This window comes from Onychomys torridus, chromosome 15, assembly GCF_903995425.1.
Source record: "Onychomys torridus chromosome 15, mOncTor1.1, whole genome shotgun sequence".
NCBI classification, from domain to species: Eukaryota; Metazoa; Chordata; class Mammalia; order Rodentia; family Cricetidae; genus Onychomys; species Onychomys torridus.
The window spans coordinates 15,379,636-15,407,260 of NC_050457.1; the positions used below are offsets into that span (position 1 = coordinate 15,379,636).

Consider the following 27,625-nt stretch of genomic DNA (forward strand, 5'->3'; position numbering starts at 1 on the left):
CTTCTCTAGTTGGGTGCTCTGATGTACCCACACACACCAGCTTCCCATGACTTTATGTTTTTCGTTTGTTTGGCAGTGGAATCAATTTCCTAACAAAATGATTTTGGAGCCACTATAAAGTCCTAAGAATTGGAAGGTAGAGTCTGAACAAAGGCTTGAAGTGTTGCAATTCATAGCAGGAAAAAAAAAAATTACAAAGGGCCAGCTACTAAACCGACTAAGCAATAAAGCCCAGGAGCCCAGCAAAGGCTCAGCCCTCTCTGGAGAGCATGCAGTCCCTTCTCACGTGCCCTCCTCTGCCTAGGACTTCACCGGGTGACCGCTGTCCTGCATTCTAGAGAACACCAGTTGCCCTGGTTTCAGAGCTGAGGCAGTGCTCCCGATCTGCCCCAGCAGAGGCCAGCGTCCTCTCTCGCCCTCCTCGCTGGAGTCCCCGGGTGACTCGTGGGACCCTGACCTCTCACCTTCTGAGCACCTGGCGGCCGCAGCGGGCGGCGCCCTTTGGAGCGGGGGCGGGCCCCAGGGGAGCGGGATGGCCTGGCGCTGGCCCCCAGCAATCGGCTCTCTCCGCCGGGGACGATGGAAGCGACCGTGGCGCCCGGCGAGGTGCTCATGAGCCAGGCCATCCAGCCGGCGCACGCCGACTCCCGCGGGGAGCTGAGCGCCGGGCAGCTGCTCAAGTGGATGGACACCACCGCCTGCCTGGCGGGTAAGCGCGCGGCCCACGCGAGGGCACCGTCGGGCAGGGCGGGTGGCGGCCAGGGCGGCCAGGGCGGTGATGGCGTCTGAGGATCCTGAAGGGCAAGAGTCTGGATCTGGGGATGCGCTAGGCTGCATGGAAGCCTGAGATAGCTTGGGAGAAGGAAGTCCAGGGGAAGGGCAACGTTCCCAAGTGCTGAGAGCTGGAGAGACTGGAGTGATGGTTGACAGCCACTGACAGCCACCTAGACCGGTGGTCCTCGGATGTTTACTTCACACACACTTCCCTTCAACACACAAAATAGTGAAGAGCCCCTCGAAGACTTTGTTACATAGATTGCTTGTATCTATACTTGCCCATATTTTAAATTCTACAGATTGAGCTCATTGGCCATGTAAAACTGAGGCTAGAAAAAGTGTTCACACTGCGGCATGAACTTTGCACTGGTGTGCATGCATGTGTGTGTGTTTGGGTGTGTGTGTATGCACATACAGCACGCACATGCGTACTTGCACACGTTAACATATTTTATTGACAAACAACTAGATTGTTTACTGCAACAACAGAAGTGTTCTTACAGAACTGGTCACAGTTCATGCTTTCTCAAGTGAGCTAAGTGTTTCCTTAACGCAAGACTGCTCCTTTGCCAGATTCCCTTCTCTGTTTGTTTACTGCCAGCAATTGTTAGGCAGTCAGGGAAGACTTGATGACATTCTTGAGAGAGGATGAGAGAGGAAATATGAAGGAGAAGGCCTGGGGTGTAGTCCAGTTGTGAAGGGCTTGTCTGGCTGCATGAAGCCCTTGAGTTCCATCTCCAGCACCGGGAGTGACAGTGGTGATAAAAACATCTCCGACGGACCTAATGATGTCTCCATGCCACCACCAAAGTTTGTATTTTGGAAATGACAATTGAAAGTGAGTAATCAAGGTTAGCGAGATGATAAGGGCACATCCTGATCCCGCAGGACCGTGTGTAGGAGCTTAGAACATGTGAGGCGACAGCAAGAGCCATCTGCAAATCAGGAAGAGAGCGCTTGCCAGTCTAACGCGACAGGCATGGACTCTATAGCCTTCAGAAGTGTGAGGAACTAAATGTCGATTGTCCAGTCCATTGTATCATGTGATGATCACCCCAGGAAAAGCAGCCTCTCACCATTGCTACTCTTGGGCTCTGACTTTGATTTCCTTACACTGAGGGATGGAAACTCTGCTTTTGAAAACACTGGGTTATAATAGAAATGGTTTTCTAACTGAGAGCCTTCTAAGTGAGAGCCTTCAAAAGTAACTGTTGAGCAGTACTTTTGAAACTACGCACAGGCTGACTTCTCCCATCTTCCGACCAGTGATAGTCACAGCCTTGGATACAAGTCAGTCTTCCTGCGCCTCCCTTCTGAGGAAATGCCTTTGGTGTTCTAGTCCAGTCTTGCTTCCCTGGGATCTGTTATCTATACACAGTGAACTTTAAGTCCATGAATCATATCACCGACTCCCAATCACCTCCCCCAGCTTAGGACTGCTCAGATTTTCCCATCATCCTTGAAGTAAAACCCAAACTTTCTTAGTTCTTTACAGATGCTTTTTGCAGCTGGAAACTCATTCTCTGGGGGGTGGGGGGTGGGGGCAGACAGACAGATATGAATTGATTCTGAACCCAGCTCAGAATATCAGACTGATTGACTATGGGATGTTCCGACAGAGGGCGCTGGCATTAAAAAACAAGTATAACCTTTTGTTTCCCATACAAACAATATACTGTGGTAACCATCTCCCCTCCAGACTGTCTGATACCAGCAATGGCAGCCTTCTGGCAGTTTTCTAGTATGTACAAAGCTTTTCTCTCTAAGGAACTTCCCACCTGCTCTTTCCTCGGCCATTTCCATGCCTTGTTCCTCAGCTTCAGCATCCTTTTCCCATTTCCCCAGAGTCCCTTGTCTCTTAAGTCAAGCCCCGTGCCAAACCTCCATTACCCCCGCCTAGTCCCAGCTCTGGGGAGAGGTGTGTTCAGATGACAAAGTAGACCTGGGGCGGGGGGGGGGGGGGGACTTTACATGCCTTGTGTTCTAGTCACATCCCTTAAGCTTCGTGTGGCAGAAGTAAAGCTTAGAATAGTACAGACCCACTTTTCTTGAGAGAGTAATACAGTACTAACCCCTGTGTGTTAGCCACCTGTAAAACTCAGCTATATATTCAATGGCAATTCATTTGTTTTATTTGCTGATTTGTTTGGCTTCTGTCTTAACAGTTGCTAACGAGATTTGAATTGGATTACAATGTAACAAGGAATCAGAAATAATGAAGCTTACCCACATGTAAACAAAAGAAACAAGTATAGAAATGATTGGCATTGCTGATAATAATGATGCCTATTTCCAAGGCAACTAAACAATGCAACTGGCATGAAAGTTTCTAGTTTGCCTTTTTGGAAACTTGGACCATAGGAAGACTGTAGGCAATCAATTTACACTATGCTTTAGTAATTATATTGCTATTGGTGACTTCGTAACTGGTAATGTTAATATTACACATGCTAAAGAATCCTTATGATAAAGTTGGCTTGTGAAATACAGATAATGGCCATGTTGAACCCTCTATGGAAATAAGAGACATAAGGGGACATTACTCAGGTAAGATGTGAAAGAATCTGAAGAATAACACAAAAGCCGATTTTTTTAGCATTGTTTTGACCAGAGTCTGCTCTGTATAGTTATGTTTCCTAAGGTAAATAATGACCATAGTCATGTCCCAAGACACGGCTGTAACCCTTGAGCACTGCTGGATTCCAACACAACTTCTCAGTATTTAAAGAAAAATCAAATAGCTCCAATCACATTAACATTCGGCCCCATAGCTGTGGGTCGGCCCTCCTCTGTCAGTCCTTCAAACCGGAAGCCTGAAACCATCTCTGAGTCATCCTCTATCCCATGTCCGTTTCTGTTTTTGAACTTTCTCAAGACCTTTCCTCTTCGTGTCGACAGTGAATCTTTATGAATGTTCACTTCTACAGAGTGTCTCCACACTCATTCAACCGTGTGGTTAGAAATCTGGGACTGAGCCCTGACATGCTATCCACATTGCTTCCTTCTCCACACATGCAATAGATAATAACCCTTTCCTTTTGGGGTGGACTGACCCTTCCTTCTGGGAGAATCTCTTAAGCCCAGCCCCGTGCTGAGCCTCCACACCACTGCCTAGACCCAGCCCCACTGCCCTGCCTTGTGGGCCTCAGAGGGTTTCTCAAACTGTTTCCTTTATCCTGGTCTCATCTTCATAATGCATCCAAAGGGCATCAGAAAGAGCTGATCTCATCATGTCAGATTTTTTTTTCCGTCTTTACTCTTGTCTCTTTACTAAAAGGCTAAAAGGGTTTTTCCTCTAGCCTGGGCAAGTACTTCCTATCAGAAAGCCTTCCCCTATAGATAACAACTATTAACTTTGGACAAAACAGCAAATTAATGTAAATTAAAGCAACTGAGAAGTGAACAGAAGTGTTTGGAGTACATGAATGTTATACTCAAAGAGAATAGTAGTGGTCCAACTTTTCTTTTTTCTTACTTTTTTTTTTTGTTTTTGTTTTTCGAGACAGGGTTTCTCTGTGTACCTTTGCGTCTTTCCTGGAACTCACTCCGTAGTCCAGCCTTCAACTCACAGAGATCTGCCTGCCTCTGCCTCCTGAGTGCCAGGATTAAAGGCGTGCGCCACCACTGCCCGGCTTTAAATCATTTTTATTTAGTTTTATGAGGTGTGTGTGTGTGTATGTGTGTGTGTGTGTGTGGTGGGGGTGGGATGTTTAATGATATTACAGATGGGAGAGCACCCCACCAATTTTCTCCCAGTTAAATTTTTAGTTAGAAATCTACAGGTTTGGACATCCAAAGGACACTATTGGAGGAAAGCACATCCATTGGAATATGAAGAGAGATGTTTTCAGAAAAGAGAAAGTCAGGGAGGCAAAGCACTGTGATTATAACCCCTGTCTCTGGCACACTTTGAATTCTGTGTGTATAGGACAAACTCCAAACCTCTAGTAAAGACCAAAGAAAGTGATGGAGCCGTCTCCACCTCTAAAGAGGCAGGGTTCACAGTTTGGACTTAGTAAACAGAACCGCTTGCTTTTTCAAGAAAACAACAAAAGAACTAATCCTTTTCAGAGAGCTCATCTCAGAACCCACTGTTTCAACAACAAATCAACAAAGGCTCAGAGATAATAGAAAACACTTACACACAAATAAGCAGGCAAACATGACTCATTCTTTGAAGATTATCAATAAATACCAATCTATAGATGACATTGATGCTAGAATTAAAATTCAAGGGCTTAATGTAGCTATTGCAGTTATACTCAAGGAAACTGATAATATTATTGTAAAGAGCAAAAAGGGCAATAAACCTCAAAAAGAGAAATAGAGAGTGTTTTATGAGGATAACATGGAAACTCAATAGCTTAAAACAATAACATCTAAATTTAAAATTTGCTAGATAGCCTTAACTACAGAATGAAGATGGCTGAGAAAAAAAGTTAGCAAATGTAAAAAATAGATAAATGTAAATTATCTAATTTTGCAAACAAAAAAATGAGGTTATGGTCCAGTGCTATAGCACACTAGCCTAGCATGCATAAAGTCGGAATTAAATCCCTAGCATTACACACATGTACACAAAGTCTCACACAGTCATGGAAAAAAAATAAAACAAAATAAAAAGTCCCCCAAAGGAGAAAGTAAGAGGAACTCACCTCTATTCAGAAAATAATGGCTTTAAATTCCCCAAACATGCTGAAAAGCACACAGTTAAATTTAAGAATCCATAGAACACCAAACAAGATTAACTTAAAAATTAGCATATGTAGGCATATTATAATCACATATGTTTAAGAGGGTCTCAAAAGCAGCCAGAAAGGCTGTACTCAGTGTAGGAGAACAGTGATTAAAATTGCCACCGACCTCATTGGCAACAGCAGAGACCTGGTTGGACCAAGTGCATTAGAGTTTACAACCAAATGGTCAGAGCAGAGATAAAATGACAATAAGCAATATCTAATAATAACAGTTCTAAAATGATGACAAGCAAGAGCCTCCAGGCCCTTCCCTCCAGCTCCATCTCAGCTCTCCTCCTCGCTGTCTCTGTTCTCTCCATGGAAGCCTTCCTCACGCTCACTGGAATCACCGTTCTGTCGCCTCAGCAACCTTCCTTTCCACTCTTCTCTCATACCTATTCCACTCCAGCTCATCCTTCAAAAACACTCTCTGTGGACACCTTTGCGGATTCTATAATTGCTCAGCTAATCTGCTTCCAAATTTCCCTAGGAAATCAATAATAGCTCTAAGTTTTTCTACTGTACGAAAGTATGAAGAGCAATCAAAATGTAAGGACCAGAACAATCCAGTCCTTCTGAATTCATATCATCTACCCGGCACACTTGTGAAATGAAGAAAAGACCATATATAATTATGTGCAAGAGGGAGGGACCTTATGTCGACTTCTCACATTTTTATCTTTTCTTTTTTATTGATTCCTGCAAGTTTGTAGTAGAAAGTATAGCTGTTGGGGTCCACATTCAGTGAGGCACTCTGGGAGTTTTCTCAGCTTCATCTACCAAATTCTCTTCTACAATTCTTATTTCTTGTAATAAAAAAAAAGCCCACTAGAACAATCATTTGAATCTCTCTAGGATTGAATGTCATTTAATCATTTAAAGATGGAGCTTGGTGCATGGCCAATGAGAAATACTTAGTAAGTGTTGTTACCTACTGCTGAATCTCCCGGGTCCCTCATACAATCTAGCATTGTGCTTTATAAGCATAACAGTCACCCAGAAAATGCAATACAGCTCTTACTGGTTACTACTTTTAAGTTATTTCAATCACTTAAAATTGGCAAATCACATTGGTGTACATAATCACACTTTATTAATAAGAACACCTAAAGTTAACAGCCTGTCTCTTCATGGACTGAGTGTCTACTAGGCATGCTTTTGTCAATGTTTTGTAGCTTGTTTTTGAGAACATTTAGTACTTCTCTGGAAAATGTCAGCTCTAAGGAGATGGACTCAGAATGGATCTGTGATGGCCCCTGAGCAAAGAGGTTTAAAAAAAATGATGCTGATCCTGCTCAATACCGGGAAATCAGGTTTGCTACACCGGCTTCAGCTGAGCCCACCCTGAGCAGGCCTAGAGTTGGACACCTCCATATCCCCATCTTTTTGCTGGATTGTTTTGTAACTAACAAGCCTCTTTCCTGCCCATTGCTCTCACAGAGTTCCCAAATGGTTAATTTCTCACCTCTCTTTACCTGAGATGATCAATTAATACTTACATTGTAATCTATTACGTAAGAATTTGGGGGTGGTGGGGATCAGCGTCTGGAGGTCAGCTCGGGCTGCAAAGTGAGCTCATGGCCAACATATATGTTAGCTGTCTCAAAAAAAGGTCGATGAAAATCTGTTTGGATTTTGACGGAATGCCTCTCAAAAACAAAGCTGGGAGAAACACACATCAAAATCTTGTCCAATAGCATAAATTCTGGTATTTTTATGTTAAGCAGAACCAATAATCAAAACAATTCTGGACAAAGTAAGTGCAGACGTGGGCCATAGGAAATGATGCGCTCCTCTTCGCCATGGCTCCACCCCAACCACACTCTCCTACAGCATTGTAAAGCGTGACGAATTGGTGTCGGTTTGGTAATAACAAATGATGGGCGAGGCCTGCCTGCCTCCTGTGTGTCCTCTGATTCCCAGGGACATTCCCCTCTGATGTGAGAGGTGATCTCAAGGGCTCCATACCCACAGTCATTAGTGATTTAAATATACCCATATTTAAATATATGGGACAGTGGCTGTAGCTTTGATGTTTATTTATAAAACAAAAAAAAGGATAATACTTGATAGTACTATGACAATATTTAGAGTCATCAAAAACGTATAAAATTGTTACTTACAGTTGCCAGACTTCACGAGTATTGGTGTTAAAGTTCAAATTAGAGATTCACAAGTTAAAATTCAGCAGAAAGTACAGTAATCATCACACAATACAGAGCAAAGGCCTGCTTGTAAATACACATCGTCCTGAATGTGTGGGCACCAGGGCGCTGTAATGAGTGAGGGGATGTGTTACAAAAACAGATCTACTTCCATGTGTTCCTTCCCTCTGTGCTGAAACGTTTAGTCGCAGCCGCTAACTTGACATGCCGCTAACTTGGCATGCCGCTAACTTGACATGCTTTCACCTATTTTTTGAAGCTGAAAAACATGCCGGGCTCTCGTGCGTCACAGCCTCCATGGATGACGTTCTGTTTGAAGACACAGCTAGGTAAGGAGTGTTGCTCTTTCCACTTCCTGGGGATTTACTGGTTCATTTACAGTACATGTTAATTGCACCTTGTTCATTTGGAGTCAATGATCGTGTTTCTCAGAAAACAAGAGTCACTGGACCCTCTCTAAATCAGCTAATATATATATTATATATATATATATATATATATATATATATATATATATATATCAGCTTCCACTTGTCCTTGCCCTTCTCAGCACAAATTCAGTCTCAGTTTTGTTAAGTTGCTTTAGTCAGCATTAGAGGGATTGTAGGGCAGGGCATGGCAAGCTTTCTATCATCTCGTCTTTAATGGCTCTTTTTCCTGCATGACAGATGATAAAAATAAGTATTTCTGTGTTGGTGCAGTACAAACGCTAACTCCTGTGTGTACATAAAGTAAGTTTTAAGGAACATTTTATGTGTGAGAGTGTTTCTATGCTTTGGCAGCCCTTATGGAAGGGAACTTCAAGTCAGACAGGAAAACTAGAAAGAATAGTGTGGTGCATCACATGAACTCATCACTAACCTGTAAGAAGGATTGGCTCCTATCTGTTCTTATTCCTTTGTGGTCTTTCCCATCTGGGAATTATTCTGAAGCAATACCAGTCATGATTTGTAAATAATTCAGTAAATACTCATAAATACCAAGGTTCCTCTTAAAAACATCACATAACCATAATCACTGCATTTGAAGTTACTAAAAGAACTCTCTTCCCGATGTGTTAACCTACCATGTGGACAGAGTCCAGTCCAGCTGCTTTCTGTGTTTTAAGATGGCATCTTAATTTTGTTGTATCTGATTTGCTGTTTAAAACATTTGCAAGCAGGAAGTTCAAATGTGGGGAAAACATTTCACTCTGGGAAACTTAGTTTCTACCTCACTGCTTCTGAGGCTCCCTCCTCCCTCTTAAGTATCTCCCTTTATATCTGAGAAGTACCCCTTTGCATTAAAATATAAGTGAGAATTTATCCATATTCCTTACAAAAGAAATTCCAATATGTGGTGTCACTTTCCCCACCTGTTCCATGTAAGAGCCCACCCATAAAACCATCCCAGTACGAGCACACAGCTGTCATCACGTTAACAGATACTTCCCTATTCACTGTAGAGCTCCCAGATCCAATTGGTCATCGTTAGTAAACACTGAATTGCTTTTGCTATCACAGATACTTAAGTATATGGAGTTATGTGGTGTGCATTCATATTTTTGCTAGTGTATTTTGGGCCTGGATCCCTGAAAACAGAACTGCTTGATCAGAATGCAAAATGCATAGGCCGTTTTAGTCAACATTACCTTAGGTCCTCTCTCTGAAGGGTTTTGTATGACTTTTATTGCTTTCTAGATTAGTTAGATGAATCTAGACATTAAGAGAAGCACTACTAAAATACTGATTTGTTCAGATTTCCAATACAAGAATTACTTGTTTAAAGAAGATATCTATGTACATAATGTAAATTCCTTCCTTTACTTCTTGTTTTCCTGCCTGGGTTGCTACATAATATATAATATGTAATTATATATTACAGTATATAGGGCCTCAGTATGTGCACAAAGTCATTTGGTAGATACGGCCACTCTTCCAGGAAAACCAACTGACTTACCTCATAGACTGTCCTTAACACATCTGAATGAGCCTCTCCACTGCGATTAAAGTAGAGCTAATTGCCAGCCTTCCTGGAGCCCAAATACAACCATGTTTCCACGGCTTTGACTTTGAACTCAGATAAGACTAGGGTCTGAACTCTGGCCCAGCTAGCTGCTGCCTATATCACTGTTTAAGCCCAATTTCTGTTGAGAGTAAAAACGAGAATCATCGTGTTAACCTCATAGGGTTGTTGCTGGGTGAGTAGCATGCTGTTCGCTATGACTCAAAGCACTTGGCACGCTGCCTTGGTTCGTGCACAGCATTCATTTTGTCACTGATGTGGCCACACTGAGGAACAGCACTTTGTTTAATGTCAAAGGTTTCTGTTGTGAATTTTCAGCTGTTCCTTGGACTTGGTGTGTTTCTATGCCTATGCCCCCAAGAAAACCTTACTTTATCAAGCTTAGCAGCCCTGACTCATTGACTACACCTTAGTTCCAGCAGCACCACTAGTCAAAACTCAGTGAGCAGTGTGGATTAGAAAGACCAGTGACTCTTCTAGGAAGGTTAACTATGCAAAGAAATTAGGATTGAAAGAAAGATTTTAGAAGGAGAAACCTTAAATATTTTAATAGCCTGGAAAAGCAGGCAAAAATGAGAGGAAAGGGTTAACAACACAGCCTGGATGAGGTGGGGTAGGGTGATGGGGTGGGGTAGAGAGGGAGCCATGACAAAGTCGTCAAATGGAGTCAGGTGGGATGAGGGAACAAAAGGAGCCTACGTTGAGCAGCTCTTAATTTCCACCAAGATGAAGGGATCAGTGACCCAAAGTCTTGACCTCAAAGTTTTCAGAGTTCTAATAGCAGTGAGGAGTGGGTGGGCTGAGGAGCAGCTCTGAGGCCCCACGTCTACCTAGCGAGCTCACTGATGGCCTGGCTCATTTCTTTATGTTTGTGGTTTGTTTATTTATTAGCTCATTTTTCAAAGCAAGCATCAGTGGTACAAGTCTACCTGTGTGCTTGACTGAATTTCCTATGGGCAACAGAGGTTATACAAAGAAGTATCTGTTGTGGAAAGGGTCACCTTGCACACTGTCCTTGTAAAAGCTCTTTTCTGATTAATAGAGAGAGTCTGTTAACATTATAAGCATGATTTAAATGGTTAACGTCTATCCTGAAGGCCTGTCTTTGCTATTAGCTTTAACCTGAGTTTTCCATATATGAGTATTATCAACAGGTTCAGGTGGAATTGCTTTATGCCACATGTGTCTGCTAAATCTCTAAGTCGAAAATGAAATGTGCTAGCATTGTTGAGACCGTTCTTTCTTTTTAAAAACAGAATTGGACAAATTATTACCATCCGAGCCAAAGTGACTCGAGCGTTCAGCACGAGCATGGAGGTGAGTGGCCACCCTTTCCTCAGGGCCGCATGTTGGAGGCTGTATCTTCACTGCTTTCAGAGCCCCAAGGAGGATGCTTGCAACGTGCTTACAGCTGATAGGATCCTGCATCTCAGAAAGCCTTAAATCTGTAGTCAGACATGCCGGTGAAGGCTAAGGAGCTCAGGCTCCTCACTGAATCCTGCCACTTACATTCAGTGTGACCCTGCGTTCCAGAAGGTCACACGCAAAGTGAACGTGCAAGAGGGGAGGGACTTCTTTTTGCTTTTTGCGAACTATGGATTCTATTTCTTACTTCTTCTTACAATACTATTACCCAAACTGTGTGTCTCCATCTCCTTACACCCCCGTCCCCCTGCAGTGTCAACTAGCCAATAAAACTGCAAGAGGCAATCAGTGCCTCTTGCAGGGCAAAATCTCCTGTGGGCTCTATGGGCGTCTCAGGCTTGAGGAGGTCTGCCTAGAGAGAACTCAGAAGGTTCCTAGCAGTGTGGGAGATCTGGAGATACTCACTTCACAGCTCCCTCGTGTGAGGTGGTTTCCTCTGAAGTTATTCGTGCTGGGCATGCTCAGATTGGTATCAAAACAAAGACCCATGGAGACCACATGCACATTTCCAGAATTTTCTCTTTATGTAGATATCTCATTTCTGGTACCCTGTCTAACAAATTCCAGATCCCTTGTCTGTTTGCTCTCTGCTTCTTCAACACAGCAGAGATGAGCTCCCCTTCCCCGACCGTTACCTGTAAATTACCTTCAGGATGAGAGGAAATGATACGTTCCCTCCATTTGTTTTCCTGTCCTGGGACATCATAACACTTGTCACCTGTTTCCCATCTGTAGGAATGGTCACACTTCCTGTACCTTACCTAGTTTTCCACTTCTTTTCATAGAGTGGAATTCCATCTCACCATCTCTGCCCTAACATAGTGAATTCCCCATGCCATGTCTCCAAGACACTTGTTCATCACGCATACCTCAGTCAACTGTCCTGGGAGCTGACAGTGTCTGAACTTTAACACTCCAGAGCTGTAGCTAGGCTTTTTTGTGTGATGCTTTATTTTATTCTTCCTTGTGTATTTCTCTAACATGAAAATCCATGTGGCTGAGGGTTGTTTATAGAGGTGAAGAATGATTGGTTTGTGTCTGATTCATTACCATCCAGTTAACTTGAGATTTACCATGCAAATGCAAGTTTCTGTTTTGAATTAAGTGACTTAAAGTGAGTCATGGGTTATTGATTATTTTTGTACGTGGTGTTCCTGGCGAGGATGTAGAAATACGTGTACTTTATCATTCATTACTCAGTACTGAACTGAGATGCCCCAGGTTATCCATTATTCTCAGAAGATAGTATTACTTATCTGGGTAAGATATGCAGAGAGTTTAATTAGTCCAAATCTAGAGACCTTTTTCTGTGGTGTGCAAATCTGCAGAGCTAACTTCAGGACTCCTCACATAGAGGGAAAGCCCCCCACGGCAGAGTCCTTACAAAATGCCTTAGTCACTTGCTGACTGCTCCAGAAAAAAACCAAAGGATGGAAACTAAGCCTCAGCTAACAGCAATTCCGACCTTGTTATTGTGGGGTATAAAATGTAACAACTAAAGGTTAAAAACAGTGATAGTTACTCTGGCTGGTAGGCTGTCTTATTCTTGAGAGAGAGTTCACTCAAATATGATTTTAAAATGTTTATTGAAGCAAGGCAAACTTTTAAGAATTAGAGTGTAGAGCCTCATATGCAATATGATAAATTTATAATGTATGTAAACATTGATGTGTACCTTGTATATACATTCATAAAACACATATGTAAATATTACATGTATGTATGTAATATTACATTGTATACATGTAATATAGCATATATGTCGCTGGAAGAAATTAACCTAGAAGTTAGTTAAGTATTTCCTCTGGGTAATGGGCTGATATAATGTATTCTAGATAGCTAGATCCCAGCTATTTTTCATGGTAATTGTGTGTATTCCCACATTTGGAAGAGTTTCATTTGTCATAGTATAGAGCTCGTCACTAAAAGATAAACTAAAATGCCGATGTCACTTAAAAACTGGAAGGCAGGGTGGAGAAGTGTGTAACCACGTTTTGCGTGTTGCAGTCGAATCTCTTATCTGGGTGACTGACGGTTTGTTTTTCTTTCCTTCAGATCAGTATCAAGGTCATAGTACAGGAGAAGTTCACTGGCGCTGAGAAGCTCCTCTGTGTGGCTTTCTCTACGTTTGTAGCTAGACCAGTTGGAAAAGAAAAGGTAAATTTCCCACGTGAACAGGTACCCTTTTTGTAAGCCAGGGACATAGGAATAACTGCTCACGAATTATTTTTTTCCTTACTGCAAGACTCACTTCCTCAAGACTTTTTATTCATTGATATTTATTGGTACTATTCTGTGGTTACATCACAGAATTGAAGAGGAAGATCTTTTGAGAGGAATACCTTAAAGGGAAAAAAAGTGCCAGCTTTATGAAGGGGGAAAACAGTGTTTTAAATGATCCGAAAGTCATATCTACTTCTTAAAAATATTGCTTACTGGATTAGTTCTTTTTTTGGTTATGGAGTTCAAAATTAAGTTGGACTTTTTTTTTTTTTAAGCAGGAAAAATTCGGCAAGTAGTTGAAAGTCATGGTCCAATCATTTTTTAGACCTTCAGGAAAGTATCAAAGTTGCTGAGTTAGTAAAATTTAAAAATAAACTTTAGGGCATCTGGGCTGAAAACATCCTTGAAAGGAATATGGTGTCCTTGTACGTTGTTCAGCTCTCACCCAGCCAGAGCCTAGCTCTACCTCAACGTAGGATGCCAAGATTCCCTCCATGTTGCTTCTATTCAGACCTAGGGAAACTGACACACTTGAAAACTGTCAGAATTCAAATTATAATGTGAGGATGTCATTCAAGAATGATTAAAGAAGCAGGAGAAGGTGGCTTCTCCTAATCACTTGCCAATGACGAGGTGCACTGCTCACTCTTCCCTGGTGCCCGGGATCTTCCCCATAGCAGTCACATAGCCACACTAACACAGTTATGCTCCACTGCAGCCAACCAAGGTGACCACTGAGCCATGCTTTACAGCTGCTCCAAGCCTAGGCCGATGGCACAGCTGGGCTAGATCACCACCATGCTTGGCTGGCAAGTGACCCCACAGAATTTTGGCACCTGGAGTACTTTCTGTAATATGGACCTCATATGATAAATGTGCCACAGGCCAATTCCCATTGCCGAAGGGTGCTGCTTTCCAAACTGAAGTGCATATCTGCTAATTACATTATTGAGACAATGAAAATGCTGCTTCCTGGGACATTAAGTTGGACCTTGTAAGTCTTTGATAAAGCATCACAGAGACCCTGTTTTCATGAAAATCTAAGCAGTGAGAGAGGTCTTATCAACTTTTAGTTTCTTCTTGATTATCTCAAAAATCTTGAAACTTTTCAGAATGAGAGTGTCATGGGGTAGGTACAGAGTTCCCATACTTGACAGCAAATGACAGGGTGGAGAATACATCACCATCCTTTGCTTCACATGGAAGAAGAGGCCATATTTTCCCCTTCCAGCCTCACACTTCTCATTCTGGATTTAGGTACATGTTGGCACACCTCAGTTCCATCTCTACAGAGACAAGAACTGGCTTCCAGGAGTCATTCTGGGAAGCCAGCTACCTTATGGTGCTATGACAACTGGCTACTTCAGTCAACATAAATTGGAAAGCATCTTTCCCAGATCACTAATTCTCCAGTTGGTACCCTCTTATTTGATAGCACATTATGTGGAGAGGCATGAAAGGCTGTGGTTTGGTTTGCACCACAAAAATTACCAGACTCTCAATCCCAAGTGAGTTCATCCCAGGACAAAACTGGCAATGATTAACACGATTTGGTTCAACAGTTTCACAGAGCAAGTAATTAGAAGGGCCCACAAGACTATCTTGTGTAAAAGGAAGTGAGGTAGCAGAAGGATGGCCCGTGACCTTCAGAAGGCATCAGCTTCTAGGCAGCACTTGCTCTCAAGTTTATTTTCAGGCACATAAAATGTACTTCGTGGACTAGGAATCATCATGTCGGATGCCAGGGTCTTCTTTTCAGAGGAGGCAAGGTACAAATTTCCCAGGCTACCTAATATATTCTGCTGATCAGGCAATCAAAATGTGACATTGCAGAGAGTCACTGTCAATCTACACATTCCTGACACATGAGACAGGCAACCCAGGGAGCCTTGGACTTTAAGCAGCACATTACGAGTCACTAGATTTTTCATCCTTATCTGGGTAAAGGGTCAGGTTCAGACTGGAGGTATCCTGGAGCTGCCAAGACCTTTCACACACAGAACCAGCACGTGGGCATCTGTAGGGGAGCTGGAGCCTGGACACTGCATCCCAGGATTCTGGAGGGCAGCTGAAGCATATTGATTCTTTCAGTTTACCTAGTAGACACTGTTTTGACCATGTGATGTAATATGCAAATCAGGAATGTCTCTCAGTACAAGATGGTTTTCTCTAGAATGGCTTTATTGCTTCCCCTTGATATTTTAATTTTGTAAAAAAAAAAAAAGGGAAAAATTATCAATACAAGTGAATTATAGTCCCATACCTTATTCATTGATTTCATATTTTGTAGAATTTACATATATTTTTTATTGAAAATAGATTTCTGTATCCTACAATATATACTGACCACAGTTCCCCTCCCTCCACCTGCTCCTAGTGCATCACACCTGTCCTATACTCCAGATCCACTCCCCCTCCATTTCCTCTTCAGAAAAGAGCAGGCCTTCAAGAGACGACAGCCAAACAGGACAAAACATGATATGATAAGACAAGGCAAAAGCCCTCCTAGATTCTACAATTCCATGGAAAACTTACACAATGAGAAAAATAAACAAGGGTGGCTTTCAAATGAGAAATAACAAAATCTATTTTGATCTTTTAATTGAAAACATTTGAAGAAAAAATTTTCACCAGAATGTTTCCTGGAAACATCCACAAATAGTCTATTTACTTGAGTTAAAAAGCCATATGGTATGTCATCTGCTTTTGCAGAATTCACATTGGGCATCTATAATTTAAGGAAGCAGTGTAGGACAAATACAAAGATGAACTTTCTTCCTCCAGGTCCGTTTAAAACCGGTCCCTCTTCAGACGGAGCAAGACCAAGTAGAGTACAGTCTGGCATCGGAGAGAAGGAGAGTTCGCCTGCAGCATGAGGACACCTTCAACAACATCATGAAGGAGAGCAGTAGGTTCGACGGTGGGTGCGTCTACGCAGAGGAACTTTCTATGGCGTGGCACAGGAAGGGGGCTTTCTTAGAGCGCATGTTTTCACAGTGCAGCTTGGATGAAGCTAGATCTGTTTCCTGACAGACCAGGCAGTAGGGAAGAAAAGGACTAGGCATTCAGCGTATACACGGTGACCTAGGCCTCTAGGCTGGAATTGCTCGGGAGGAGGGAGTGGGAGACAAGAGATGAGGTCTTAGTGGTTATTAGCCAGCAAACCCTTAGTAGCATGGGGGTCGAAGGGGTGGTGACCAGGGAACATTGATATGGAACTTCTCAGATCACTAAGCATTTTCTCAACCAAGGCTTCATAAGAGCTGTATACCTCCTCAACACAGAAGGAAACTCCAAGCAGGAAGAAGCCTGCTGGAGGACCCCTAAGATAAGAATGGAAGGGAAAGAGTTTATTAACATTCCTAGTGCTTTCCACACTGATGCTGAGTCTTACTGCTGTGGTTTCCTGAGCTCTTTGATGTCATGGTTCCCCTTCCAAGTCTTCGGTTTTTCTCTTTATTTGACTCCATCTCTAAAATCCCAAGAGAGAACACAGCAGGAGAGAGGAGGTGGAGTGAGCCAGCCCAGGGAGCTGGAGAAGCCGACAGATGCTCCCGCTCCCCTGACTCTGAAGGAAGGTAGAGAAAAGGGGAAAGGGAAGAAGAGGATAGGAATAGGTCAGGATAGAATGAGGAGAAGGGAGAGGACAAGGACACATGCAAAGGCCAGAGATGAGAAAAGGAGATAGCATGTCAGAAGTATGGAGGCCTCGTGCTGACCAAGAGGCATTATCAGGGTCATGGGACAACCCAACAGAAACCCACTGGGTCCGAGAGAAAATGTCCAAGATTTCTGCCTTGAGAAGATGGTTCTAGTTCAGTCTTCAGGATGCTCAAGGTTAATGGCATTATTTACCAGAACAGAAAACCTTGATCATGACTCAAGGCTGATTAGGATGGTTGATATGGTCATTATTGAAGTAGAAGTTGACTTTAGGAAAAAGAGCATTCATGCTGCTGTTGTACTTCACAGTTCCTGAATATTGGTATGATGTGATGACCTTATAAAGGGCAATATCCATTATCAGTTTTGGAAGTAGAGACTTCATTAAATTTACAATGCTTCAAAGAGTCTCTTTTAAAAGATGATTCCAATATGCATTTAGATGCATTTTTCCTAAAGACTGAAGTTACTAAACCATGATAATATTCCTAAGGCAGACCAGGCAACTACTAATAAAAACCAAAACCAAAAAGGCCATCAGCCCAAGTCCACCTTGTTGTCTTCTCACCACAAAACTCCAGGAAGGAAATGAGATGACAAAGTCCCTCAAATCTGCTTCAGTCTTAACTCAGGGAAATGCCAGCAGTTAATGTGGCTCTTAATGAGTCTGTACAGTTACCCAGCTTTCACTGGCCTTCCTTTCCACATAATTAAAAAAAATGCCTCTGTCCTTACTGTGGTTACAGCACCTGAGTTTTTAAGGGGAATGTAGGAATAAGTCACCAAAGAGTCACAAGGTTCTTTGGTAATTTCAGAAGGAAGTTCTGACACCTGTGTGTATTTATCCAGAATCTTGCAAGAACATGCTTGGCCCTCTCCATTCGTCACTCTCGCATTAATGTCTCATGGATCATTTTCCAATGTTTTAACTTGGGAACTCTAGAGAAGAGTTCTGAGGAAAAAGACATCCCTGGGCTGAGTGAGGGGCTGGTCAGATGGTCTGGTACTAATTGGAGAATTGAATGTGTGATTGTGGATGAGATCGTGTACTGTCTTGTGGATGTCTGACTCCTTCCCTCTCAGCATCAAGAAAGAAAGAACCTGTCAACTGCTTCGTTCTGTCTAATGCAGATGTATTACACTCCTACCATGTACAAGAAACATGCTTGCCATAAGAGGCAAAAAAGATGAATAATACAAGGTCTCTGCACTTGACAAGCCCATACCCTAGTGCTGGGTACACGAATAGTCCAAAATAATGTAGACAGTGATCAAGGAAGTGGACCCCAGATTCTGTGGGCCCAGGGGAGGACCCCTGAGAGGGTCCAGAACGATTGAGGGAGATGCTGTGTTAAGGAAAAGGAGTTAAACAAAATCTCAATGACATCCAGTTTAATTTTCCCAGGAGGCTGATCAGAGCAGACTCATCTTTGCTTCAATTTAGAATTATAATTTTTTAAAACCTTTTCTCATTGATTTAACTTATTCTATCACAACACAGATTATCCCATATTCTTTTCAATGAAGCAATTTTTCATCTAATTCTATCATATAAATCTGATCTTAATTTTGGAAATATTACTAACTTCCATGTCACCAATGATACCATAGAACCTAGAGGCAATTTTGTTCAAGAAAGAGCAATGGACTGTGGTCTGTCTGCTCCCTGTCCCTTAGGTCTCAGAGAGGCTGTTTTTGATTCAGTAATATGTTCTAAAAGAAGGTAGACAGATTATCATTAGTAAACTAAGACAGATGTTCTCAACCTGTGGGTCGCAACCCCTTTGAGAGTCAAATGACCCTTTCCCAAGGATCACATATCAGATATCCTGCATATCAGATATTTACATTATGATTCATAGAAGTATCAAAATTGCAGTTATAAAATAGCAACAAAAATAATTGTATGGTTGGGGGTCACCACGGCATGAGGAACTGCATGAAAGAGTTGCAGCGTTAGGAAGGCTGAGAACCACTGAACTAAGGGATCTATAACATCATCAGACTGACTAAGCCGTCTTCACCCTTTAAGGTGCTGCATGAGAGAAGTGAGTATTGTTAGAATATTGGGAAAGTTGATTCCAGACTCTATGTTTTCATAAGAAAAGTGGAAAAAATGAGATTAGGTTTGTAAGAGGATGATTGTAATGTGTTATTGTGCCACAGGATCACTAAGAGTGGGGAGAACTAAATTTTGATTTATTTGTCATATAAAATCAGATCTTCAGAGCATTGTCCTGGTTGAACCTTTCTGCATGTGCAGAATGAAAACAAGCTAGAATAAAATGACCTGAATTCAGGTCAAAGTTCCTGATCTAAATACAGAACAAATGTGAAATTGACCAACAAAATGATGAAACAATACCTTCACAATGTTCAAGGGACAACCATTGAACTTGATCACTTGGCTTGCAGGACGAGGTCTGTTTACTATATACACTCAGCTCTAGTCAGGTCTGTGATCCTGAACTGTTCTCTGGACCTGGGGATACTCTATTTTTTTCTCCACTGATTGGCTATTAACTACAAGAAGACACACTTGCACACAAAAGATACTTACTTTCAATCTACTTCTGCATGCATGCCCTGGCTGATGTCTGTGTGCATTTAACCAAGGAGAGATTCTGCAGTGTTCCTTGTGTGTGCTGCATATGTCTTCAGAGAAGTGAATGACATTTTCTTTAGCTGTCCCTCAGAAAAGAGGATACTATTTACTTATGGGTGTTTTTTTTTTTTACAACAATTCTCAGATTCTAAGATCTCCTACTAATTTTTTATTTTGTAATTATTTTATAGTCATTTAAAAACAGTACATTTGCAGAGTAAGGAATTTACAAAGTGAGAGGCATACAGTTAAAAAATAAGTCTTTCTCCAACTTGTACTGTATACAGTCATGTATATGCTCTAGTAGTACAAGAGTTAAATGCTTAGATTGTTATCATTTTATAATATAGTTTATAGTTAGTTTCTAATAAACTAAGTTAATACTTTCTTTTGAATAAAAAGTATACCATTTGGACAAGCAATATTGAACTGAAAATATCTCAATCAGCACTAACTCATGATGTTTTTAGAATTTCATCTAATAAAAATCAATTTTGCAATCAGAGAGCAGGGTACAGTGGCATGCACCTGAATCCCAGATACTCTCTTGGCTGATGCAAAAAGATTGTTTGAACTCGGGAGTTCCAAGCCAGACTGCACAGCATAACAAGATCCCATTTCAGAAAAATAGTTAGAAAGTTGAAAATAAATAGAAGTTAGAAGAGGTTAAGATTTTTACATGTCTTTAAAATCAGCTAGAAAACAAAACAGTTTTGTTTATCATAATGTGGTAGACTTGACAATCTGAGGAAAATCTACAGATTGTTTGCAAATCTGTCTCAGCAGTCAGAAAGGAAGAGAAAACAGGGACACAGACAAAGGCTTGAGAACACCAAAGAAGCAGAGAGACTGTGCCCAACCCAGCATTGGCTCTGGGACCTGCAAGTATCCAAAGCTGCAGACTGGGGGAAGAGTCAGGCACTTGTTGTAGGTGGAAGGGTGAGCCAGGAAATCATGGGGAACTGCAGTCCCCCAATGACTCTCCTTGAGTCCCCTAGAAAAGCCCCACCTTCATAGAGCCCTGGTGGGTGCCTTTCTCTCTTGACGTTAGCCTTGGGTGGCATGGGGGAGTCATTCCCTTTGAAAATCCATACCCAAATTTATCTCCATGCAGAGCTGGTGCTAGAAATATACAAGCAGCCTGTATAGAAGCAGGTTACATGACTGCTAGTGTACTACGGACCTATTCTAGGCTCCCTGTTAGTGCAACAGTGTAAAAAAACAAAAAAAAATCCACCATGAAGAAGAGACTGGCTCAGCTTCTGGGACTTCCACAATTTCCTAGCAACAGGACTTCCAATGAAATCTCACAAAGACTCAAATCAATAAAGTTCTAGAAGTGACACCAGAAGCACAAAGTCTGAAGGAGGTCCATCAAGACTATTTCATCGATGATGACAGAGTAACTTAACAGAAAAGAGGGGCTTGGGATGCAGCGTGGTGCCTGAGTGCCCGTCAGACATGAGATCTTAGAGGCAATGTGCAGTGCCATTACTAACTTAATCAGATGAGAAAGTAAAGAGAATCAAAAGTGTGATTCAAGAACAAAGAGATGATCTAAAAAGTTTGACAAAGAAACAAGGGAAGTGTGTGGTGATGTATTGTGTCCCCCAATATTGTGCACCCTAATAAAGTTTATCTGAGGATCAGAGAAAGAAGTCAGCCACGTTCACACCACTTGGAGATCCTTGTTCAAAGAGACCTACTTCCTGTATACCCATGCCTATATGCCTTTCTGTTCTGCCATCTCATTTCCTCTCTCCATCCAGCTACACTTCCTCTTCCTGCCCAGCTCTGTTGCTTCCTGTCTGTCTGTACAGACCTCCAGACCTTTATGGTTAGTGCTGGGATTAAAGGTATGTACCACCATGCCTGGCTCTGTTCCCAGTGTGGCCTTGAACTCACAAAGATCCAGAAGATCTCTGCCTTCTGAGTGATAGGATTAAAGGTGTGTGCTACCATTGCCTGACCTCTATGTTGACTACAGCTGGCTTTTCCTCTGATCCTCAGATAAACTATTAGGGTGCACAATATTGAGGGACACAATACATCACCACATTTCCTATTTTTTGTCTAAAATAAAAAATAAAAAGTGTTATAACTAATATAAGAAAAACTATATACAATAAGTACAATAACTATACACAATATATACAAGCAATAAATACACCAACAATCTCTACCATTTGTATTTGACAATTTCAGAGAAAATACTTTATTATTGATCCTATTTTGGTGAATCAAAAGGATTGTATCTACCTTCTATCCTAATTAGCATTACCAAAACTACTTTTTGATGTCTTTCAAACTTACACACTTTACACCTCTTAGTGAGTTTCTTTTCTTCTTCTTCTTCTTCTTCTTCTTCTTCTTCTTCTTCTTCTTCTTCTTCTTCTTCTTTATTTTATTTTATTTTTTTGAGACAGGGTTTCTCTGTGTAGTTTTGGTGCCTGTCCTGGACCAAGCTGGCCTTGAACTCATAGAGATCTATCTGCCTGCCTCTGCCTCCCGAATGCTGGGGTTAAAGGAGTGTGCCATCACTGCCCAGCCTTTTCTGAATTTCTTAATGAAGAAAACTATAATTATAACTATCTAATCTTCAACTCTCTCAGAGACCTGAGAAGGAAATAATATTACCTAGTAAAACAGGAAGTACAAATAAGTGACTTCCAAAAAAATATGAGTTATGACAGAAACAGCCAGCTGCCTTGACAGTCACCCAAGGTTTCTCTGCAATGTTGAGGCATCATTTTCAGCATATCTGACAGACTCATCTGTGAAGCAGGATTTTCTAAAGAGCTTTCCTACCTTGTCTTGACAAGGATCCTTTGTTTTGTGTCCTACTTGTCCATTTTGCCAGCAGTCAATGTGAGGGCACTTTCTTGCCAGTGGCTAACTTTTGCCACAATGAAAGTTAACTCCATGTGGAGTTTCTTCATGCCCATCATTTTCTCTGAAGTAGATTGGTGCTGCCAGGAGCAGACATGTCTCATAGTCATAAATAAAGAAAAAAATCTATGTCATTAAAACATCTTAAATGCCATATTCTGTAGATCTCTGAAGGGTTTGAACAAGACCTGTCTATCTAAAATATATCTCTGCTTGACCTTGAAAAATACCTAATATGACTACCAGTTCAATTATAATGTCTAACTACCAACTTTTATTACTTTATACCCTAATAGCTGGTAATAATAATGTCCAAGGATTAACAAATTGCATTACATTACGTTGTTAAATGAACTGTATAGGCACAATATTTTCAACAAGATTATAAATATATGTACAGTAGTTTCTGACAATTCAATCTCAAATTGTATCAATATACATGATTTGTATATAATATAAAAATCCAATCCAATGAAAATATTTAAAACTAGTAGTTGCCTTTTAAAAGTAGATTCAATAATCTACCCTTTTTATCTATATCATGTCTACATCCTCTCTTTTTTCTTTTCAAAGTAGATTCAATAATCTACCTTTTATTCTATCATCTCTATGTCTTCTTTTCAGAGTAGATTCAATAATCTACCTCTTATCATTTCCTTATCATATTATTTCCTTTTTCTTTTTGTTTCTTTTTCAAACAAGAACCTTAAATCTAATCTCCTTTGTTTAGCCTTTTTCCTGACCATTAACAACAACAACTTGTAACCAACTATTCTAAACAATGACAATTATCCAAAACCCATAGAAAGACCAAAAACTACCCACCCCACCTCTTGGGAATGTGGGTGTCGTGTTCTTAAAATTACTTCCTGCTGTTTGGGGGAGAAGGCATCTTTAGGGGATCCTGAAAAGAAAAAATTTTGAGTTAATTGTCAAGTTCTGGGAGAGGTAGCTGCATCATTTGTTTTCCAGTCTCTGCATAATGCAAAAGGGCAAGGCTTGTCTCAAGTACTTACTCCAGTTGTCTGTGAGGTTCGGTCATCTCAGCTAGCCATTTCAAAATTGTCCTGAGCAGTTTGTAGTCCAAAGCCAATCTTTGAGTGGTGTTTGTCAGCTTAGTGGTATTATGATTGTCCACATGGAATCGTCATTGTGAGGCCCTGTTTTCTTTTTGGAGACCAGATTTGCTGTTAGGTGTGGTCATGATTCTCTGCAGAAAACTGATAGAGACTCAAACACAAAAACATGTATAGGCAGCTAGATGAAGCCTTCTTTCTAGAATTAGTTAGTATTCTATATGTCCATTAATATCATGACAAAAGTTAAAATGTGTGTGTGTGTGTATGTGTGTGTGTGTGTGTGTGTGTTAATCTTAAAAAATTTGATATAAAATGCATACCTTAAGAAAAGTTTTAAAGAGCCAAAATAGATCCAAAGAATTATGAGATTAGAGGCAACAGAATAGTCCCTTAATTTTGGTTTTCTTCTGTCCCATATCAGATGGCTCTTCTGACATGATAGAGAGATTTTGCATTTTCTTTTAACAAGCATGCTTGGGTTTAGAGAAGGAGAGAGCCATTCTCCAACTCCAAAGCCAGTTTTAATTTTTAATTGAACTGGGACTACATAAAGACATATTAAGCATCTGCAGAGAAGAGCAGGAACAAACATTTAGGAAGACTTATGTAATTTTTTATGTGATATACCAGTAGGTCAATTTACTTTTTTTCTTGGGACATTTTTTTCTGGAAGATTTGTCCTTTTTCTTCAGCTGTCTCATTTGTCCAGTGTTCTTCAGATTCCTTAGCCTTCATTCTCCTGAAAAACAAAAACAAAAAACCTTCCTTGGGGAGGTTCCCTTTTGGCAAATTATATCAGATTAAATGAAAAGCATTTGTTAGTGGTATAAGTTAATTTAAATTGGATGGTCATACTGGTTGATGAACCATCACTTCTTCTAATTAAGAAGTCTCTCTTGTTCAAATCAAACCTTGTCAATTTTGATGGTATCCATGGTTTTTCTTCTCTTGTAGAAATGAAAGCAAAACCTCATCCCCAACGTAACACATACCCTGGTTTCCACTCTGAAGTCAGCACATCTTTAAAGTATATAAGCTGATTTAATTCTGTAGTTTTTTCTATTATCCAATGTCTCTCTGCCGCTGTTGTTCCTTTCTCATTTGCATTGAGAAAATTCAAAGTTAATAGAGCATTATGGAATCTATTTCGGGGGGGGGTTGTTACCTTTTCTGTTTATTTAGCATATCCTTTAGAGTTCTGTTTGATCTTTCTATAACTGCTTGGCCTTTAGGATTGTGTGGTATACCTGTGATATGCTTTATATTGTAATAAGCAAAAAACGGTTTCAGTTTATCAGAGACATATGCTGGAACATTGTCAGTTTTAATTTGTGCAGGTATACCCATGATGGCCATAACTTCTAGCAAATGAGTGATTACAGAATCAGTCTTTCCAGAACTCAGAGCAGTTGCTCACTGAAATCCTGAATAGGTGTCAATGGTGTGATGTACATATTTCAGTTTTCCAAATTCTGCAAAGTGAAACACATCCATCTGCCAGATTTCATTCCTCTAAGTACCCTTTGGGTTACATCCTGCTGGTAGTGGAGTCTGGTTTTAAAAGGAACAAATAGGACATTTCTTTACAATTTTTTTGGCTTGTTGCCAAGTTATGGATAAATCCCTTTTTAAACACTTACTATTGACATGATTTTTTTTTTTATGAAATTCTGAGGCCTCCAGCATATTTCCTACCAATAGCTTATCAATCTTGTCATTACCTTGTACTAGAGGTTCTGGCAGATGGACCCATATGGGATCAGATGTGAGTTATATATAAGGGATGCTTACTATTCCTGAATATATTTTGTAACTGAATAAATAACAAAGTTAACTCTGACTCATCAGGGATAAATTCTGCCGTCTCAATATGTAAAACCACTCTTTCAGTATACTGAGAGTCAGTAACTATGTTGAGAACTTCCAAAAAAATTATTAATACCATCAAAATAGCACATAATTCCAATTTTTGAACCGAATTCTAAAGAATTTGAACCACTTTACTTAAATTTTCTAATTTGTAACCTGCTTTTCCTTGTTTGTTTGCATCTGTATAAAATGTAGGGGCTCCAGATATTGGAGTTTCCCATACAATATGAGGCAGGATCCAATCAGCTCTCTTTATAAGTTGAATTCTATTGCTTTGGGGAGGGATATTTGCTGTTAGTCTCTCCCAAAAAGTTACTGCAAGCTCTTTGCCAAGGTTCACTTTCTGCCCATAATTTGTCAATGTCCTCCTTAGTGAAAGGTACAACAATTTCTGCTGGGTCTATTCCTGCTAATTGACGAAGTCTCAATTTTCCTTTTAAAATCAACTCAGAGATCTTTTCCACATAAATTTTTAATATTTTACTCTGTTTATTTGGTAGAAATATCCATTCAATATAATATCTTCCATCTGCATTAAAATTCCTGTAGAGAATGCCTAGAGGGTGAAATAACCAAAATGCTATCGAGCTTTGGATCAATAAGTCCTTGTCTAAGGCTTTGAACAAATTACTCAGTTAATAATTTTTTACCCCAATAACAGTCTGTAGATGGGAAATATCTCTGAATAATCTTTGAAAGTCATTAAGAGCCCATAATTTGCACCTTTTGGGGTCTAATCTTTTTTGTAGCTCTACTTTATATCTTAAATAGTTAATAGAATCTCCTCTTTGTATCTTTTCAGGAGCAATTTGTAATCCTTAAGGCAAAATTTTCTTTACTTTTCAAACATTCTTTCTAAGGTATCTGCATTTGAATCAGCTAGTAAAATATCATCATGTAATGATAAATTATAGATTCAGGGAATTGTTTATGGATTACTTCCAGCAGCTGTCATAACAAAATGTTGGCACAGTGTTGGGTTATTTAGCATTCCCTGTGGGAGAACCTCCATTGATATCTCATCTCTTAACTGGCTGAGAATTATTATAAGTAGGTACAAACTCTGGGAGACTGTCAAAACAACAAGCTCAGTTATTCAGGAAGAGGCAATTCTTATATACCCTCCACCCCACCCTGGAGGAAGGTCTGGTGAATATGCATCTGCTGGTGTGACATGGCTGCCTCTCACTGGTCCAGGTCATCTCCAGGGCTGTCTCGGGGCTGTTGTTAAGGCCCCTAGGCAGACCCAGGTGGGCTCTCAGAAAGCATCTTTTTAATGGTTTGGGCCCTCAAGCCTGTTAGGGATGAGTCATCCCATAGTGCACAACAGAGAGGGCAGGGGCTGGCTGGTGAGTTTGGTAGTCATGCAGGCTAGACCCTGACAGAGAGCTTGGAGGTCACGGGAAGGATTTGATAGTTCTTCTAGAACAACGGGAGCGGAGTGTTGCCACATTCTCAGCAAAGGACTGACATGGTCAACGGAAGGAAGGAGAAAAAGAAAGAAATAGATCATATGAATTAGTTGTGAATCTAAAAATCTCCTTAGGAAGTGGAGCTAAAGGTGCCTAGTTCCACACTCCAGTCAGCCAGAAGATAGCTGCTCCTGGATGGCCTATTTCCTATCAATGACAGCTGGGTTTATATGAGCACACTGCCTACTGAGCTCTGCTAACCCAGCACAGTCCCTGGGATATGGAGCTCTCCTCCCCACAGCAGCATGCAAATTACTGGGTGATGCCAGCAGCAGGGCTGAACCAAAGTAACAACTGCTTTGCACCCAGAGCAAATGATTTTTCCATTGCTGAGAGTAAAACTAACCTGTCCATAAATGAAACATCTGAGTCCTAAGGCATAGAGGACACAGGGAAGGGCAGTGATGCCAGTGTCTCTTCCCCCGTGACTGTGCATAGGGGACCACATCCCCATGCTGCAGTTTATGGGGCTCCACATAGTGTCAGTGGCCCCTCCCACTCCAGACACCTGATTTTAGTGACTTTATTGAGGGTTAATTGACACAGGATAGATGTGTTTAAAGCACCTAACTTGAGTTTGTGCATTGGTATACAACAGTAAAACTATCATTACCATCAAAATACTGGCATATCATCATCAAAATCTCGACTCTTCTGTGTCCTTTTCCACCACAGAAAGCTCCAGTTTAAATGGTACTTTAATCAAAATTCCGGTGTA

At 41.0% G+C, this 27,625-nt stretch overlaps 1 protein-coding gene across 1 annotated transcript in view; it reads left to right on the forward strand.

Annotated features, from left to right (window-relative positions):
• Positions 1-404: 404 nt before the first annotated feature.
• The window catches only part of Acot12 (acyl-CoA thioesterase 12), a 44,322-nt gene continuing 17,101 nt past the window's right edge, over positions 405-27,625 (forward strand). Inside the window, exons 1-5 of the mRNA XM_036207149.1 lie at positions 405-709; positions 7,938-8,007; positions 10,939-10,999; positions 13,163-13,264; positions 16,115-16,250. Coding sequence (XP_036063042.1) covers positions 580-709; positions 7,938-8,007; positions 10,939-10,999; positions 13,163-13,264; positions 16,115-16,250 — 499 coding nt within the window. The 5' untranslated portion in view covers positions 405-579. The remainder of the gene's footprint in view (positions 710-7,937; positions 8,008-10,938; positions 11,000-13,162; positions 13,265-16,114; positions 16,251-27,625) is intronic.